Source organism: Callorhinchus milii, unplaced genomic scaffold (assembly GCF_018977255.1).
Source record: "Callorhinchus milii isolate IMCB2004 unplaced genomic scaffold, IMCB_Cmil_1.0 Scaffold3, whole genome shotgun sequence".
Classification (NCBI taxonomy): domain Eukaryota; kingdom Metazoa; phylum Chordata; class Chondrichthyes; order Chimaeriformes; family Callorhinchidae; genus Callorhinchus; species Callorhinchus milii.
In genome coordinates, this window is record NW_024704744.1 from 62,487,335 (window position 1) to 62,505,717 (window position 18,383).

The 18,383-nt window shown below is 37.8% G+C and overlaps 1 protein-coding gene across 1 annotated transcript in view; it reads right to left on the reverse strand.

Moving 5' to 3' along the window:
* The window catches only part of birc6 (baculoviral IAP repeat containing 6), a 149,592-nt gene that overhangs the window by 116,408 nt on the left and 14,801 nt on the right, over positions 1–18,383 (reverse strand). The window contains exons 2-10 of the mRNA XM_042333493.1: positions 14,542–14,723; positions 13,456–13,593; positions 10,341–10,534; positions 8,465–8,576; positions 7,203–7,285; positions 5,197–5,419; positions 4,460–4,623; positions 4,106–4,164; positions 1,125–2,519 (exon numbers count right to left, since the gene is read on the reverse strand). Of these exons, the coding sequence (XP_042189427.1) occupies positions 1,125–2,519; positions 4,106–4,164; positions 4,460–4,623; positions 5,197–5,419; positions 7,203–7,285; positions 8,465–8,576; positions 10,341–10,534; positions 13,456–13,593; positions 14,542–14,723 (2,550 nt within the window). The remainder of the gene's footprint in view (positions 1–1,124; positions 2,520–4,105; positions 4,165–4,459; positions 4,624–5,196; positions 5,420–7,202; positions 7,286–8,464; positions 8,577–10,340; positions 10,535–13,455; positions 13,594–14,541; positions 14,724–18,383) is intronic.

Sequence of the window (18,383 nt, forward strand, 5' to 3'; positions counted from 1 at the left end):
TGACTTTCTAAGTTTCAGAGGGAATCAGAGCATATTAAGTAAAACACCCATTTCACCTGAGTCCACACATTTTCTTTTCTTTCTCCATTCAATTCTTAATTTCCCTGTAATGCATTTTGTCCACCTGAGGAGTGAACCTCTCAGATCACTTCCAACACTCTCATTGAGGAGATCAGGTCGAAAGCAATTTCTCATTTCATTCCACTCCTCCCTCAGGAAACTCACTCAACATAATCTTTCGTATTTATTTTGAATTAGACAACACGAATAAACGATCCCTCCAATTTCTGAAGCATACAGAATGCTCCGATAGTTTTAAAAGATGCAGTAAAACAAAACACGGGGCAATAATAATAATTGTATTTGAAAGGAGAAAGAAAAAAAATTGCCACAAAATATTAGGGAGTTGAAACAAAACAAAAAGTATAAAATTTGATCCCACTTTCAGCAACACTTACCTTCAATTTAGCAACAAGCACCGAGGGAAAGAAAATGAAAATCTAATTCTGAGGGGATCATTTTGGCTTTTACAATTTTTTTTTATGGACGAGCCAGTAGAGGAACAATGGCGTTGTGCTCTAAGTGGGCTACATCATCAACTGATGCAAAATTATTTTGTACCACAATCTCTGGTTCCATTGGACACAAATGACAAATTATGTCAGCACATGTAAGCTACTAATCAGGCTTGATTAAAAAANGTGTTCATGGAGACAGGCAGAAGGGGAGAGAGAGTGAAATTCTATAACTTAGATTCAGACAGAGACTAATGTACAATTTAATCCATTAACTGGATGTGTAAGTGAAATCTTAAGGTCACTGGTCCATTTCAAAGGAATGAAATCCCAACTCGTATTTACACACTGTATGAATCAAGCTCCAAAAAGCTTACGTCATATGAAACACTTAACTGTCTTGAACCATGAAGCTCACTCACAAGCCACCAAATATGGAGCTGCATATGATATTTTAAAAAAATTACAATAGAATCAATAAAAACATTTGAAAAAATAATTGATAACTGCTTCAAAACAGTAGTCGAAAACCTCATTATTGAATACTGTTGCACTTGAGACACATTTAACATTTTTGTTGCAAGATAAAGTTAGTCATGAAATTCTTACCGTAAGTGCTTGCGCAAAGTCTGTCTGTTCCAGAGCAGTATACCACCGAGATAAAAGGATCCAGTTCGTTACCATTCTCTTTTCGAGGTGGCTCCACTTTGGCCAGAGTTTCAAAGTTGGAGAGATCTAATATTTTCACAAATCCTCCCTCAGTAGTAACTACTAAATGGCCCAGACTAGATGCAGCAGATTTCTTATCTCTCCCATTTCCATTTTTTGAGATCAAAGGCATTTCATCAATTATTTCCTCACAATCGTCTTCCCGATTATTCAAAACATCTGGTGGAAGTAATATTAGTGAGGTAACAGCATCCTGTGGATCCTTGATATGTTGAATTTGAATAGGCTGCTCTTCCAAAGATACTATCCTGGTGGTATAGTTCATTTTATAAAGCAGAAGATAACCACCACTCCGGTTTCTTTGTTCAGGCTGGATAATGAGTGGAGTTGGTGCATCACTAGGTGATCCTTCCTGGAGGGCACTAATATCTGCACCATTCCCTATGGTTAGATTGGATTCTAAATCTCCTTTATTTCTACTACACAGTGCAGAGTTCAATTTATTTAAGTTATTCAAGGCCTCTACTTGATTTATTGCACTCAGAGATGTGACTGGAGATGTCCTCAGTCCTATCAAAAGATGAAGTCCATCAGCACAGGGAGTAATGGAATCAACATACAGATTCTCCTCTTCAGCAAATTTTGGTAGCCGTAGGCAATGAACTAAAGCTCCAGGCTTCGGAACCGCTGCACTCCATTTATCTGTTTCTACAGAGGCAAGGTTAGCAGCAGCAGAAGCAAACTGCTGAATGTACGTCATAGGAGGGTCCTGCAGCAGCAGTTGCTCTTGGCTGTCTAATTCCATTTCTATTATCTGCGGGACAGTGAAACCTTCATCATGTAAACTTTTACTCACAAGATTGTTCATCTGTGCAAAAACTTTGCCTGCTTTTTCATCAGATTCTTTAATGCTATAAAGCAACAACAAAGGCAAGGTCCTTCTTACTAAAGGTGAACTCAACTCCGAATTACTACAGGATTCGATGTCCACAGTCACTTGCTCAGACACACTTTCACCTTGAGTCCTGCTTAAAGAATCTAGGGATCTACGTGAGTGACTACTAACAGGGGAGGCAGCAGCAGATTTGTAGGATAGTAAAATTCCTGCTAACAAACACGGAAAGGGAATGTTGTGCTGCTCAGGATGCTTTTCCTTATTTTTCTCACTCTTTGTTACTGTAGATGGATTTCCACCCAGCTCCTCCAGGTCCTTAACTGTATCCTCAAGCACATTTGCCACTATTTCCCACTGAAGCTTTTCAGGCTGCTGGAGAATGCTCAGCCCGGTCACGTCAACATTGATGTCCATGCTGCACTCCTTCTGAGAAGTATGCCCTGGTAAGAGACAAGATTTTTAACATTAATCCTTTGTTCAATTAATCACCAGCTCTTATTGCAAGCCACTTTATATCACATTTCAACTCAGCCCAATGATAAAATCAAAACTAATGAATCAAAGCAGTAACCTCAAAGTTACATTTTCTCATTCTTGATAGCACGTCCCCTTTTTAAAAACAAGCTCCTTACATTAAAAGGGACTTACCTCCTTACCATGCCAAGGTCTTGCTGAAATAGCCCACCTTTTGTAAGATGGGAGTCTGGAACACATGTCTTATCAACTTGTGGTACACTAACAGGTACCATAATAAGATCACGTAGATGCAATTGAGTCCAAAATTTTCATTAAATCTCTCCACTCCCAATATTCAACTAACTGAGAAGTTAGCCATTGGATAACAATGTAAATCAATTATTTGTGATTTTCCTAGTTTGGGAGATGATGACAACAGGAGAGTATCCTCCTTGGAAAATTCACATATCTGAACAATGGTAATTGTGGACAGCAATCTGGGCTATACCCAGCAAACTCTCACTGCTTTAGTTCATTTTTGGTTCCCGCAGAACCACAATTACTGAGCTCCACCAATCCTAAATGCAGAGTGGACAAAAACACAGTGGGATGCTGCTAAGACAACTTATGCTATTGCTATATATTCTTGCATGCAATATATCTGAATAATTGACATGTTGTACAAGATCAAATTTATGCAAATAATTAATTATTACTTGTTTCTAAAGTCAATTCCAAGCTACAGTTACCATGTGCTCAAGCTAGTATTAAAAAAATAATTAATTGCTGCTTATGGTGAACTGAAAGCCTTTCAGAGCTTTGCCTGCCCTGCCCTCCCCACCATTGGCAGTGAGGCCTTCAGCTTTTCTGTTCCCACCCTCTAGAACTCGATCCTGGAATTCCTCTCTCGCCGTTTCCCTTGCCTCCTTCAAGGCCCATCTCAAGACCTTCCTCTTTGAACAGGCTTTTGGCCACCCATCCACCCTCCAAGTCAAGAATTCAGTTTTCTCTTTAGGAGACACAAGTGAACTTTTTGTGATAGAAAAACTGTGGGAACAAAAAAACTTAAATTTCAGACTTGGTTTGGTGAAGAGGAAAGTGATGATACATTTCAGTTTAGCAGTTCTAATAGAAGATAAGAACATAAGAACTTGCTAGGCAAAAGAAGACCAAGGTCCATCTAGTTCGCCTTCCACCATCCTAGCAGTCACTTGATGTGATACACTGTATCCCGAGATATTATTTTTTAGCAGAAATCTATCTAATTTGTTCTGGAAAGAAATGACACTGCTTCCACTGTCTCCTTTGGAAGCTTGTTTCATAAGTTTAATACTCTCTCACTAAAGTAGTGTTTTCGCCGATTTGTTCTACAAGACGTCTTCTCTAAAGTTGTTTCAGCAAACCTCAGACTTGAATTCTTCAGCAAAAATGTTAATACAGTACATTTAATTAATAATTCACCTTAGGGAGCAGAAATCAAATGTTAGAGAAGGGTACGTCAGAAAATTGTAGTGTTCATTTTTGTGCAGAGCTAAGGAAAATACAGTAAATGTTTCCGCATTTCCCATACCTGTTGCTGAATCTGATCTGGAATGCTCTTCACTATCAGAATCTTCAAGTTGATCATCACTATCAAAATAAAAAAAAACTTGAAAACATACCACTACATAAGCCACACAAATCTTAGAATTGTTGCATCATCTCAAATTGAAGTAATGACGAATTACTGCATGCGCACCAAGTGGCTGCATTAAATTACATGAGTAGTGTAGTAAACGTTGATTAATCAGATTTTCTACAAATTCTAGTTTGCCTGCAAGTCGGACTCCGCATAATTCATAATAAATGTTACGTTTCCGACCAATGCGAGTATTACTGTAATTCATACTTACTGTCATGTTACACAAAACCCTTATTTGTTTACCTGTCTCCTTCTAGTCTTGGTATATCAGAACAACTGGAAGAATCTTCTAACCATGCTAATGTTGGTCTCCTGGATTCACTAACCGATCCTTGCTCCACCCCAAGCATAGAAATTTGCCTTAAAATTGCTGGATCATATGGATTAATGTCAAATTTCAAATGAACCTGTATAAAACAAAAATGATAAGCTTGTTTTATGAAGGGTAAAAGCCACGTGGTGGTTTCCAGTAGTGCGCTGCGCTATGGAGTAATAGAATGTGCATTACGAACACAAATAGAATCTAGCCTATTCTTTATATAGCTCTCATTAATAATAACCACCCTTGCATTTGAAATGAACTATAATGATAAATAACAATAATCCTTGAATTTGATGTAGCACCTTACTACGTTTCAGAGTGTCTCAAACGCTTCACAGGATAAGCTGTAAATTAATTTACAGTACATTTTGTGGGCGAAACACAGCAGCAAATTGCACACAGTCGTGGATTTGAGTGAGCAAATTATTATTTATTTTTGATGGGATTATCATCCACGGAAAAAGATCCGCCAATTGACTAACAAGCAGGTTCCTGCTAGGTAAACAGAAGCATGTGGAATAACAAAACTCCCCTTAGGTTTTGCCCTGCCCGGGAATCGAACCCAGGTTCTCACACTTTGTGAGAAAAAATAACTGGCAGAGGAAACAAAGATGCAAAGTTGTAATTCTAACCCAGACCAACAAACTAATTTTCATACCTTCATCATTTTAGATACATCCCATATACAGATCTTCCCACGTCTTGTTGAAGCGGCTAAGAAATGAGGACAGCTTCCAAAGCCAATACATGCTATCCTGTCAGGAGCATCTATGCTGGGAAACTGTGCTGGACTGGTTGCCAAGGTTATTGATAGCGGCACATTTTGTGTGTGTTCCCCCTTCACAAATGGGCAGTTAGGAGAATGCCGTTCATGTTCTGACCTATGAAGCATAAAAAGAAACAAAACTAGAAAATAGCAGACTAAATCTTAACAGTCTTACATAATGAAACCTTGTCAAACTGCTGAAATTGTTATTTATTAAAATGAAGCATTATTTTTTGACTGCTTGAATAGAAAGACAATGGCTTAAATTTGGCAGTTAATAAACAATTTTAGCACAACAAGGAAATGTTATATCACTGTCCATTGCATCTGTCTTGCTCTCCACTTCAACTATTTACTCCACAAATAGACATCAAAACCAGTGAAAAGCAAATTAGATAAACACACAAGATTACGAGTGCGGAGTGAATAATTTAGTGTTTATTTAATTCTGTTTTACTGGTTTAATGTCCACAAATAGTAACTTGTTCCAAATCCTCATAGCTTTCTGGAATGAAGAATTACTGTCTCGCACTTTATGCTCCTAATAATCCTGAGTTTATGTCCCTTGTTGGTGATTTATCAGCAATAGCAATAATCATTCATTCTAAAACTTGTGCATAATTTTTCCATAAACTTACTATAAATCCCCGTCTCAACATTTTCTGTTCAAGGTTTTAAGATGATCATAACAAAATTATCCCACGCACCAACTTTGTGGCTTTGGCATCCCATCTGTAATGGGTGCGCTAAGTACTCCAAGTGTGGTACAGTAAACATGTATACAAAATTAATGTGACCTCAGTAGCATCCAAAATTAATCAGGAGCAAGCTAAAACATTTCTTTGATCAAATGGTGTATAGGAAAGAATTTTGCAAATTTTAGGTTTGTTACATTGGGAAAAGTGTTGTGCAAAATATGCTATTTCTAGTTTAATCAACAGACTAAAAATGTAGGGAACTGATATGCTGAGGGCTTGAGCCAGTAAACACCACCAATGTAAATACTCATTAACTGGTGTTTTTTTAAAAAAACTTTAAATGCATTACTTCAGCTCCAGTAGATTCCCCGAAACAGCTCAGTTTTACAAAAAAAAACTACGAAGAAATACCCAGCCCATGTTGTCTCCCGGCCAATCAATCCGATCTTTGCTCGGTTCCCTCGACTCCCCATCCCCGAGCAGATTGAATTCAAGATATTCTCTCTCATCTCCAAGGTCTTTCCCCACCCTTCCTCCACAACCTCCATCAACCATGTCATTCCCTTCACTCGGTGAAGACCAGCTTGCTTGATGTCCTCCACCCTTTCTCCTCCTACCATCGGCAAGCACACTTTCAACCATTCTGGCCCCGCTCTCTGGAACTCCCATCCAAGTCCCTCCAACTTTGCCTCTCCTTCGCCTCGTTCGAAGTTTGTCTCAAGATACACTTCTGACTGTGCTTTTGGTCATTGTTCCCCTCTTCAACCCCTTTTGGTTACACTCCAGTTCTGGTGTCCAGTCAGCTGTGTAAAGCACTTTTGAGACATCCAACATAAAAACTGCTATATAAATGGAAATTGTACATCATTTGATCCATTTAGCTTATTCTGCTCTGCAAACCCCACCACCCCAACCCCAGGTCATTTTCATCTCTTCTCCCCTAATCCACCTGCCAAAACAATCCCTCCTGTCAAAAGAAAATTGAACATTCAAATTAACGATATAATTTCTAAATGGGGAACATGTTCTTAAAAATATCCGATTGTGGATAAAACTAAGAAATAATTCATGCACATGGCATGGCATTAGAGTTGGAACTTTAATTAGAAATCAGAATGCAGAAAGCATTTCTATATGCAATTCAAGCATTCCAAATGTTCTCCATTTGCTTTAGCAAGAGTAGGGAACAACAAAACTTACCAAGGCTCATCTGTAGGCTCCCAGCACACGAGGCACACACTACACGTAAAACACATTGCTCTGTCATCCCCAGAAGAGGCTGGCTAAATAGATCAGAATAAAACAACTTTAGTTATTCAGTAATCTCTGAGAACAGGCTTTCTTGGAAAGTATAAATTGCTTTCAGATATGGATCAGATTCCTTCGTATTGCAAATTAGAATTAAAGACAGCCTGCAGGCTTTAAAACAGAGAACAAACAGGCTTTGACCATGCAGAACTCAGACATCTCTTAGAATCAAGGCTACTATTCTAATATTCCTCTTTTTAAAGCATCATTTAATTCCCTTTTAAATTGACAGACTTAAATTTACAATTTACTGACGATTTCAATTTACAGACTAGTCTATTATTAATCAACGTATCCCAACCGTTCATAATCTTGATGACCTCTACCAGGTCACTCCTTAACCGTCGCAGTTATCCTGAATAGTTCAACTTTTCATAGATGTAAAGGTGATGACAATACTTATTATTCCTCAATATTCTCGAGAATCAAGTGAAAACAGTATGAAAAGAAACATATGAAATTCAGATATAATGCAGGGTAGTCCAGTATCAGGCAAGCAATTGCACCCAAGCAATGTTTGAGTGAAACCTATTAAAATACTCATACTGTCGTACCGTAGCTCAAACGTGTCGTATCTAAAACATTTCAAAGCACTTCACAAGTAATTACCGTTATTGTAGGAAAACAGAAGGTCCCACAGCCTCCCATGAGGTGAAGATAGTTGGCCAGGAGAAGCTCCTTTTTTTTAAAAATAGAGCCATTTCTTTTAAAATGGTGCCATCGTCTAACAGTCATCTCTGACAGATTAAAGTTTCATCTGAAAGGCAGTACCTTCCAACAATGCAGCATTTCCCTAGAACTGTACTCAAGGGATAGCCGACACAATGATCTCAGGTCGAAACTTAGATCTTGGAATTCATAACCTTCTGATCCACAAGTGAGAACAAGCAATTTAAGATGGAGGTGCATTTGTTCAGTTTAAAATCGGAAACATTTCCCACATAAAATGAAATTCAATATCACAAATGCTTCAAGGAAAAAGTACAATACTCAATACTGAGAATGAACATTAAGACATAAATGGTTTCCTTATTATACTTTGTCTTGTTCAGCATTTAAGTACATATTTTATAATTTCAAATAATTCTGAGGCATTATATAAATTGATTCAATGGAATGACATTTCGCAATTATTTAAGTTATTAAAAACTTACTTGGTGATAGAATCCAGCCTGAGCCATTGGGTCCGGCTGTGCCCATCTGTATCCTACATGTGGCCAAGAGGTGAAGGTTTCTCTTCTGTTAGCCTCACTGTACATTAATGATCTATGGAAAAAGTGTCAAATGTGTTTAGACTACAAAACCTTCAAGGTAATATGTACTTAATTCTCAGAATGAACCAGATAGGTGCAATGATTGCATGGAACCTGTGTTTATTCAGTAGGAAACGATTGGGAGATACAAATTCTAAGATAGTTATTCTTAGGTTTAAAAATATAATTCCCTGAGTCTTCTTCCCCATCAAGAAGGAAAAGCAAGTCTGAAATGTAATGATTTGCTTGGGAAAGGAATCCCTATTGTCAAATTCAGTAATACATTTCAATTTGGGGTGTGTGTATAAATACATATTTTATATATTATAAATACATATTTTATATACATATTATAAATACATATTATATTATAAATACATATTATAAATATATTATATAATATATATATTATATAATATATATATAGGAGTGGAGACGGGGAGAATTTTTCAAAAAATTAAGATATTTCCTAGCAAGTAAGAGTTTGCATTTAATGTGAGGGAAAAAGTGAAAGAATTTATATTGAAAATACTCCCCTGTAGAATAACTATTTTATAATCAACATATAACAGTGACAATATACTACCCTGTTTTATGAATATTAATATTATTGTCACAGTCCCAGGTAAGACAACACAAAACAGACGTCATTTCAAAATAGGCTTTAATGATCAAGCAACAATGCCAGATTTTGAAAGTTGCAAGTGGATCGCAGTGGGATGACAACCCTTCTTGGTACCAGCTTGTTTGGATATGACAGAAAGGAAAGAGGAGAGAAAGGTCAGAGCAGGCATGAAAACTGAAGTTTTCAGCTTCAAAAGATCACTGCAACAAAATTAAGAGTGATTTACAAATATTCTTGCCAGGCAAATGAGTCATATAACAAAAACGTAATCTCTTGTGTATCAAAATGCTTATTGAACACAAATGCTCTTCAGTATTATGCATAGATCATTTTACACAAGGTATTGAAAGATTGACAGAGATTACCTAAGATATATAAAATCAATCAAGTACTGGAAGAATTTGGGTATCCAGGTGACTTAAAAAGCAAATTCTTTCAGAACAAACCCGAATACAAGTGTTCGTAGCTTTTTAAAGCATCATTTATTGAGACAGCTGGTTGAAGCTAGGCTTTCAATTATTGCTGTACTCCTGCACACAAGGCAATAGGTAAGTTAAGACAAATCAAATATCTGAGATTTTCAGGTCAGTCCGATTCAAACAGTAAAAAATACTTTTCCTTTTATCCATATTACAGCAGTAATTCCTAGTATTGTAGACATTTCGCTCCTCTTTCACTCTCAACAGCAAAAAACAAAGGAGACAGGGATTTAAGAGGAGTTAAGAGTTTTAATGGAGTAATTTACCCATATTTACAAAACAGGTAATAGCATTTACTAAACACTCAGTACCATCGAATTCCAGTTGGGTGGTGCATTGACAAAGCAGGAAAGTTTTCTTCCCCCTATCACAAAAGCACCTCCTACTGCATTAGCTATTCCTGTAACCATCCATCTACAGAAAACTATATTCATCACTCCAAGGGACAATGATCGCTGCATTACGATTAATGCAACAATTAAAAGAAACAGAAAGATGGGAATAAGCACAAGCTTTGACTAGGATTCTTCATAAAGAAAACTAGAACACCAAGACAACTATTGTCAAAATTAGTTAAAATCTTAAAATATTTCACACTTGCTCTTTATGTAAACTGTAAAGCAACATTACAATTATAATTTAATTGCATACTTAATAAACAAACATCTCATACCTGTCTACAGAGCGACCAGGACCCACACCAAGTTCAGGTCGCGCACTTGGTAAGAGGTAGGACAGCCTGTCCATTACAGATGAAGCTACAGGCAGGGCAGCAATATTATGATTGGTCTTTTTCAACTCATTTACAATGGCATTGGCAACTGACTTCAGGATATGATGAGGAAGATGAAAAGTAACTGTTGCCCACTACAAAAAAAAATTAAGAATGGTCAGACATGTGTTCATTAAAACCAAAATAATTCAGAAAGTGAGACATTTATAAATATGCTATGGAACTTGATTCAATAAAACACAACTTCATTAAAAGCTGGACCTGTGTGATTAACCATAATTGCACAAACATTTTATTTCTATGTGCGATTTTGACCAGATTATTTGAGATGTTGGGGTAGGGGGAAGAAAAAAAATCACTGGAAGATCAGAGAGGAGCAAATATCAAGAGATTCCCTAACATTTGGCAGCTGAGATTTGAAGGCATTATTCACTATGCAATTTGCTAAACAATAACAAAATTGTAAACTCAACGGCATGATTCAACTACTGTTATTGAACAGATGGGCCATCTCGCTCCCATAAAGTTGCTATGAAAGCTTTTTCCAAATAATGATCAACACATAATGCAGTGATGTAACTCAGGTCAAACAAATCATTGGGTCAGTGGTGCATGAAGTCATTATGAATTCACATCTCTTCTGGACAGTTCTCTAAAATAGTCCACCCTTTTAAACAGCAGTCTTCTTTCTCCCTTCTACCTAAACCAAATCTTGCTAAGGATCACCTTTAACCAAAGAATAATGGTGTTTAATATTAATAGTAACAGACTTCTATTGAAAAAAATCAAACAGTATGTTCGAACAATACAACAAGAAGCATTTATACAGCACCCTTCACCCAGGGTAGCGTCAGATCCTGAAAAGAGAGAGAGAGAGAAAGGGAGAATCAAAGTTTCGGGGTGTGTGGCTGAAAGCACAGTCGCTGATGGTGGAGCAGAGTGGACGAGGGTAAAACAGGAGCACGGAGCCAGACGAGAGGAGGTGGTGGAATGGAGAATAAGTAGGTCGGAGAGGTAGGGAGGTGCCAGGGCATCAAGGGATTTGATGAATGTGAGGAACTTGAAGTCGATCCATTCTGTGATAGGGAAACAGTGGAGTCTGGCAAGGATTGGGGTGATGGGGGTATGGTACCCCACAGCGCACATATACATATGGGCACATGCAAAACAACCTAATGCATTGAAATTTAACAGGCATGAACACCACTAATTATTTGCAACAGAGATGACTCAATACATTATTATCTGCTTATTATTTTAGGACCTTTTCTGGCAGTGCTGATCTTCACCCACAAATTAATATTCATAGAAACAGAAATGCAAGAATAAAGAGTGGACTTTTGCAGTTATCTGTCCAATGACACTCAAAACAAAATAAAACTTTATACCCTGCTGACAATTCCACCTATTAATTATAACATTTTAAGTTGTGGCCTTTTATGCAAAACGACACTCAAAATCTATTTTCCCAATTACTGCTATCAAAACTAGGGAAGTGTAACTCAGTAAAAAGTAACGTCATATTTAGTCCAATAATCCTGTTTTAACTAGTTTCATTCGCAGTTATCAGAAAAAAAGTGTACACATTATTTTGTACAAGTGGGAGACATCATCGTACTACTTATGCAACAGAGTCATGAACAGAACATATTCTCACAGCACCAATCACCTTCCCTTTGAAAGTGCAAGGATAGGTTCACCTGTCAACCTGCGCCTAATACACTCTGGAATTAGGTAAGAGAGTACACATTCTACTCCAGATGCAAGGAAATGTTAACATGTAGGTGACATACATACGTGGAACTCAAGTCTGGTTTGGATATTCTTGAGAATGATGTAGGGTTTCCACATGTCAAACACCCAGAATTACTATTCAAATCACATTTTTTTTCTTCAGTTGTCAGTTAGCCTCTGCTTCTTTAACCAAAATTCAAATGGTTTTACATTTTGCTGTTTTCTAGGGAGATGCAGCTAAAAGAATAATTTACTTTCAGTTTCACTTCAGGCCATCATGCTAATTTATATTCTCCATTATATTCGTTATATTTGTTTTCTTTAAAAGTGCCAACCTGGAGTCCCTGAACACCAGTCCACTTTATTGTGTGAATTTATCTCATCAGCATCACCTTTAATCTTCCACTCATGCAACTTTATTTATGACATCACCCTACAATATCAGCTTAATCTTCAGAAACAGAACTCATTTTCCTTCATCAATTTGATATGAATCTATAATTGTATGGAATAGCTACATTTTTGTTTAGATCTGGCTATCTGATCACACCAGATGCCTCACTTTAGGATCCGGTTAATGCTTTCTACTCTCCATTTCCTTTGATTTCGGAATCCAGTTTAAATGACTCTTTAATACTGCCACTTTTCAATTTTCTCCTTTTATCCTCACTGTCGAAGGCATACCAAAGCTCAGTTTTCTGTTCTATGCTTGTGGATGTCAGTGAAATTAGTAGACAGTTTTTCACGCAAAGAGTAGTGGAATCTCTCCCCAAGGCTGTGGATGCTGGATCCACTCACATTCCCAAGACAGGGGTAGAGGGATATTTGTTAGGTCAGGGGCAGGAAACTGGACTTGAGGTACAGACCAGCCATTATCTTATAAAATGACAGAACAGGCTCCAGCGGCTGAATAACCTACTTCTGTTTCTGTGTTTCTATGCTGAGTTTTCAAATAACATTTTAGGCTAAAACATTTCTATAAGTTAAAAGTAAATCAAAATACAGAACTGTGGAACACAGTAGGTTTGAAAATTACCATGATTTTGTTCAGATATAATGGCTGATTGAAAAATGCTCATTACCAATACAATTGAACCAAGAAAAAGGAATAAGCTCTCCAGAAAAGTAATGACTCTTCTTGGGGGGGTGTGGGGAGAAGTTATGTTACTTCAAGAACTTGAGCAATTTAATGCATTTTCAAAGCATCACCTTAGGCTGCCCAGATTTAGACTGCCTAAACTGATCCATTCACAGGTTAAAGTATGTAGTGTAGAAATCTTCAGCACAGGAAATAATTTTTATATAATTAATATATTCTTACCTTTGCAACTTTATGATTCGCTGCCGTCTCATGAGAGGTATTTTGCAGCCCATCTTTTAGCTGTGTGATAAACTGGTCATACCCTTCTATATACGACACTTCCACCTTCTCCAGACAGGCAGACAGCAACTGCTGGGCCTGCATAGGGAAGAGCACAAAACATACATAAGCTACCATCAAAATAAGCATGTTTGCATTTTATAGACAAAATTATTTTTGTTGATCTAGGGAAATTAAATTGGCTGTTCATTTTGTAGCTTGGGAGAAATTGCTGGCACAGGTTAGCTGCCGCATTTGCCTATATTATATTCACTGAATTTCTAATCAATTGCATTTTGTGCAGTGCTGTAACCAGTTTATTTTTATATGAAAGATGCTGTAATAATCACAGTACATTGGTAGCAGATTCAAGTCCCAGAACTTGCTTAAATTAAAACCTGCTGATCTCCATTGCCAAGTTAGATGGATCACAAGATATCAGTACACATTTCTAAAGAGCATCAACTTTAGAAGAGGTAACCCTGGTTATCCCTGTGTGTCAGCCTGGCTCACTAGTAGCAATCTCACTTCTGAGTCTGAAGGTTATGGGTTCAAGCCCCACGTCAGGACTTGGAATATAGTCTAAGTTGATACTCCAATGCCGCGCTGGCGGAGGCGGGGTTGCATTGCTGGAAGTGACACCCATGAGACATTAAAACCAAGATCCTATCTGTCTGTTCAAATGGACGTTGAAAATCCCATGGCGCTATTTGAAAAGAGAAGTGAGTTTCTCCTGGCCAACGATCCCGCGGATGAAATTGGTCACTTGCTCCATGGCTGTTTGTGGGACAATGCTGTGAACAAACTGGCTTCTACGTTTCGCCCAAGTCAAACTACTTGACACTATATCCTGTGAAGCACTTAATTCATGATAAGGCTCTATATCAAATGCAAGGATAATTATCATCTCCTATATACCAGAAATCAAATGAATGTTCTGAACTTTACAGGATGAGTTTACATCACACCAACTGCCAAATAAATTGTTATTCCAAACATTAAAAGACTATATTGAGAAATACATCAAAACTCAGTAAATGTTCTTACCTCTGTAACTGGCAATTCAAGCTGAACCACATCATCCTGCTTTGAGACAGGAGTCTGCAGCGCTGTATCAAGCAGTAAAATTCCATTCAGATCTTTCCTACATCCCACTGCATAGTCACCCACAAAGACAACTTTATCCACCGCTGGAAAGTACTGACATTTCACCTGTCCGCCTGGTTTTGCTGAAATAGATCAATTAATAGTGTTAGATAAGCAAAATTTGGCTTGCTTCCAAAATTTGCCTTTAATCTACAAATCATAGTGATACAGGCAAGTAGTGCAGTGCACAATAATTCAACTGCAAATCGGAAGAAGTCATTCCTTCTAACTCCTGAAGTAATCTCAAAACAAAATAATGAAGATCATCAGGGTTTAATCCCAAAGAAAACAGCAGCCTAAATCTTTTCCACATGCTGTATTTAAACCCAGGACTCAAGATGAAACTCAAAAGTGCTGAAGCAAACTAGAATAAATAAATAGTCTAACTATACAAACTATAACATTGCAAGAAGAGCATTCTTTTAAACACTGTTGTATCATTTTCACAAGTCAGAATCCTAACCAGTGGATTCCGGGTGTATTTGGTATGAGTAAATATTTATATTACCCCATTATCTCGGTCCCTCTATCAGACTTCAATCCCTCATAAAATCTACTTCTTCAATCACCACTACAGTCACTTCCCACCTCTCCTTTATCCCTTGTTAAGCACCTGATATCACCTCTGTGAAATTAGAGTCATTAACCTATATAAATGAAGTTGTCATTGTTGAATAACTGTGCACTAAGGTGCTAAATAAGCTGCTGGGAACCCAACTCCCTTGACTTTCTCAGTAGATAAAGTTGGGAACACTGCATTTTTTTTTAACGATAGTAAGGGGGTTCTAACAAAGACCGTGGAGATTTAGGCCTTGGAGGCAAGGAATATACAGGAACCAAGTTGTGAAATATATACCTCATAGTATTCTGTTTATAAGAATCCCAAAGGATGTTTAAGAAAACAAATAAAACCAAACTATTTGTAAGTTATTACAGACACTATCCAGGAGAGGAAACAGAAATGTCCAGAGAAGCCAGAAACAACCAATTTTGGAGACTGGAAGCTGTTGGTCAACAACTTAAAGGTCCTATGATTGCTCCACACCATCACAGGGTTCCGAATACAACAAGTGCATACGCCACAAAATCTAAAACCTACTTATAGGATCAGTAAACTAACTGCTCAAGTTTACGAAAACTACTGTACATCAATGAAAAGTTGTCACATGCTCAGATGCCGTCTATTGGTGTGTGTAGGAGAGCAGGATGGAGAAGAAAAATGATGGCTCCAAGATGATGGAAAGGATGGCTCCTTTGTGCCATTGTACCCCATGATATCAGTCAGCACTGGTATTGCAACAATAACTTGGATTTATGTAGCGCCCTATACGCCGGATGGCGTCTCAGAGCGCTTCACAGTAACGGATCCCGGGGCCGCGCCAGGGGAAGGGGAGGAAGATGACCAAAGGCACGGTCAAAAAGAGAGGTCTTCTGCCGAGACTTGAAAATAGGAAGAGAGGGGGCGAGTCGAAGGGAGTGAGGAAGGGAGTTCCAGAGCCTCGGGGTATAGTGGCTGAAGGCACGGCCGCCGAGGGTAGAGCGGAGGACTCAGGGGACAAGGAGGATGCCAGACCCGGAGGAACGGGTATTAATTTATTAAGGACTTCTATTGCTGTACTATAGGAACTAATAATAATAATAATCCTTGCATTTGATATAGCGCTTTTCACGTCGGGAGGACGTCCCAAAGCGCTTCACAGAATAGACTGTAAAGTGAATTGACTGTATATTTGTGGGCGAACGCGGCAGCCAATTGCGCACAGCAATGTCCCACAAACAGTCATAGATTGAAAATCACCAATTTATTATTGTTTTTGGTTTTGGAGGGATTATTATTAGGCTCTGTGTGGAGTAAGGAAACTTGCCCAAGGTTTCGCCCTGACCTGCCTGGAATTGAACTCAGGTCTCTCACTTGCAAAGCGAGTGCTCTAACCACTGAGCTACAGGACTAGGTTTGTATTTCCATAATTAAATTGAACATTAGACTCCATTAATCAAATTGATCTATATCAAATCATATTTTTGGTTGATTCAGGGCCATGCAACTCAGTATCACTCAATTTAATAAAAACAAGAGTTTTATCTCAAATTCCTACAAATTGAACTAGTTATCTATCTATCCCTTCCTCAGTCCATAATAAGTCAAATGGACATCAATTTTTTTTATTTATCAGCCAACAAACATAATATGTACCCTATTTGTCCTCTTACATTAGCCAAGAAGGAATGCAAACAGTAATAGGAAGTAGGATTCTCAGCCATGAAAGCCCAATTTTGAGTCTATACCATGGTGTCAAATGAAATGCAAGAAATATTCAGAAATCAAGGTGAACCTGCTGTTTAGTATCCTGCCCTCTAAGAAATTCAAATGATTGACAATTTCTAACACCAACTTGTAGCAAAGTGATATTGTCGATACCAAAGGGCTTTCGAGGTCATTTTTTAAAAATCTCACTTTCATGTGGAAATTTAATCATAATTTTTCAAAGGCATCTTTAATGGGATACAGACAATTGGTGCATGACAGCGCTAAAAGATATTTCTACAGAAATGGATTTAAAAATTCAGAAGTATTGGAGTTCTTTATTGCAGAGCATTACCTTCAATAATTTTAATAGCAATACTGGCATGCTTAAACACACCCAGCAGGGACTGTGAGCATCAGGTGAGCCTATGTAAACAAACAGTCACCACATGTTTCATTCGAGACAGATCAAATACAATCGTAATCTACATCTCACATTTCTCATGTTCAGCTGTGTGCCTGGTCTTATTCTTCTCCACTCTGCAGTAGGCAACAAACACTTGGTAGAGTTTTAAAGGTTTTCAAGGTAAAAGCACAAAAATATACAGGAGTAGGTACATATCATTTGTATCTAATTTTCAGCGAGAATTGAATAGATCAGATTGCTCACAAGTGGAGGGCATCATAAAACACTTTCTAATGTGGCATCCTCGTCCTACAGACTTCTAATTTAATCTCTGCTGCCCATGTATAACAATTCCAAATAATTGTCATGAGAACAGTAATAAAGTACATAAAAGGTTGAACTCAGTAGCATGAAACATTTTTCAGTCTGTAAAGGTTATTGTGGTTGTAAAATAACCCTTTGCAAGAACCAGTCACGATAGAAGTCAGCCAAAGTGACCTCCTCACTAGCCGAGCCAAGGTCAATCAAACCAACAATCAGATGGTAAAGCAGCCGCTGGGATTTCCCATCCAATTCTTCCTCCGTAAAAGTAAACATCAAGCTTCTATTTGGCACTTCCTCAAAATGTACTGCCAAGGCCTCCTCACGATGAGAATCAGATGTGAAACATTGTTCCAGCACGGCATAACGCTATCGAAAACTCAAAATACGTTTGGCAGAACTACAATTTTAGTTCATTCAATAAATCATCTCAATTCATACAGGGGGAGGGAGAGGGTAAAAGAGAAAGAGAGAGAGAGAGACACAGAAAATTAGTGGGGAATGGGGGAAAAGATTATAAAGTTAATAATGAAGAGAAAACTAGAATATTGTTCATCAACGGTAGTGAAGGAGTTAAATTTGCTACAAATTCACACAAGAAACAGCAGCATCCACCAACGCCCCCAACTTCTTTCAGTCACAATTTTGAAACGTGCTTTTTTTTCAAAATGGCAAGTAAATCAACTGTTGAGACATCAATACAAAAAGGTTCATTTATTGTATGGGCTTATGGTCCAGAAAAAAAAGAGTTAATTTATTTAGTGCCGGTCT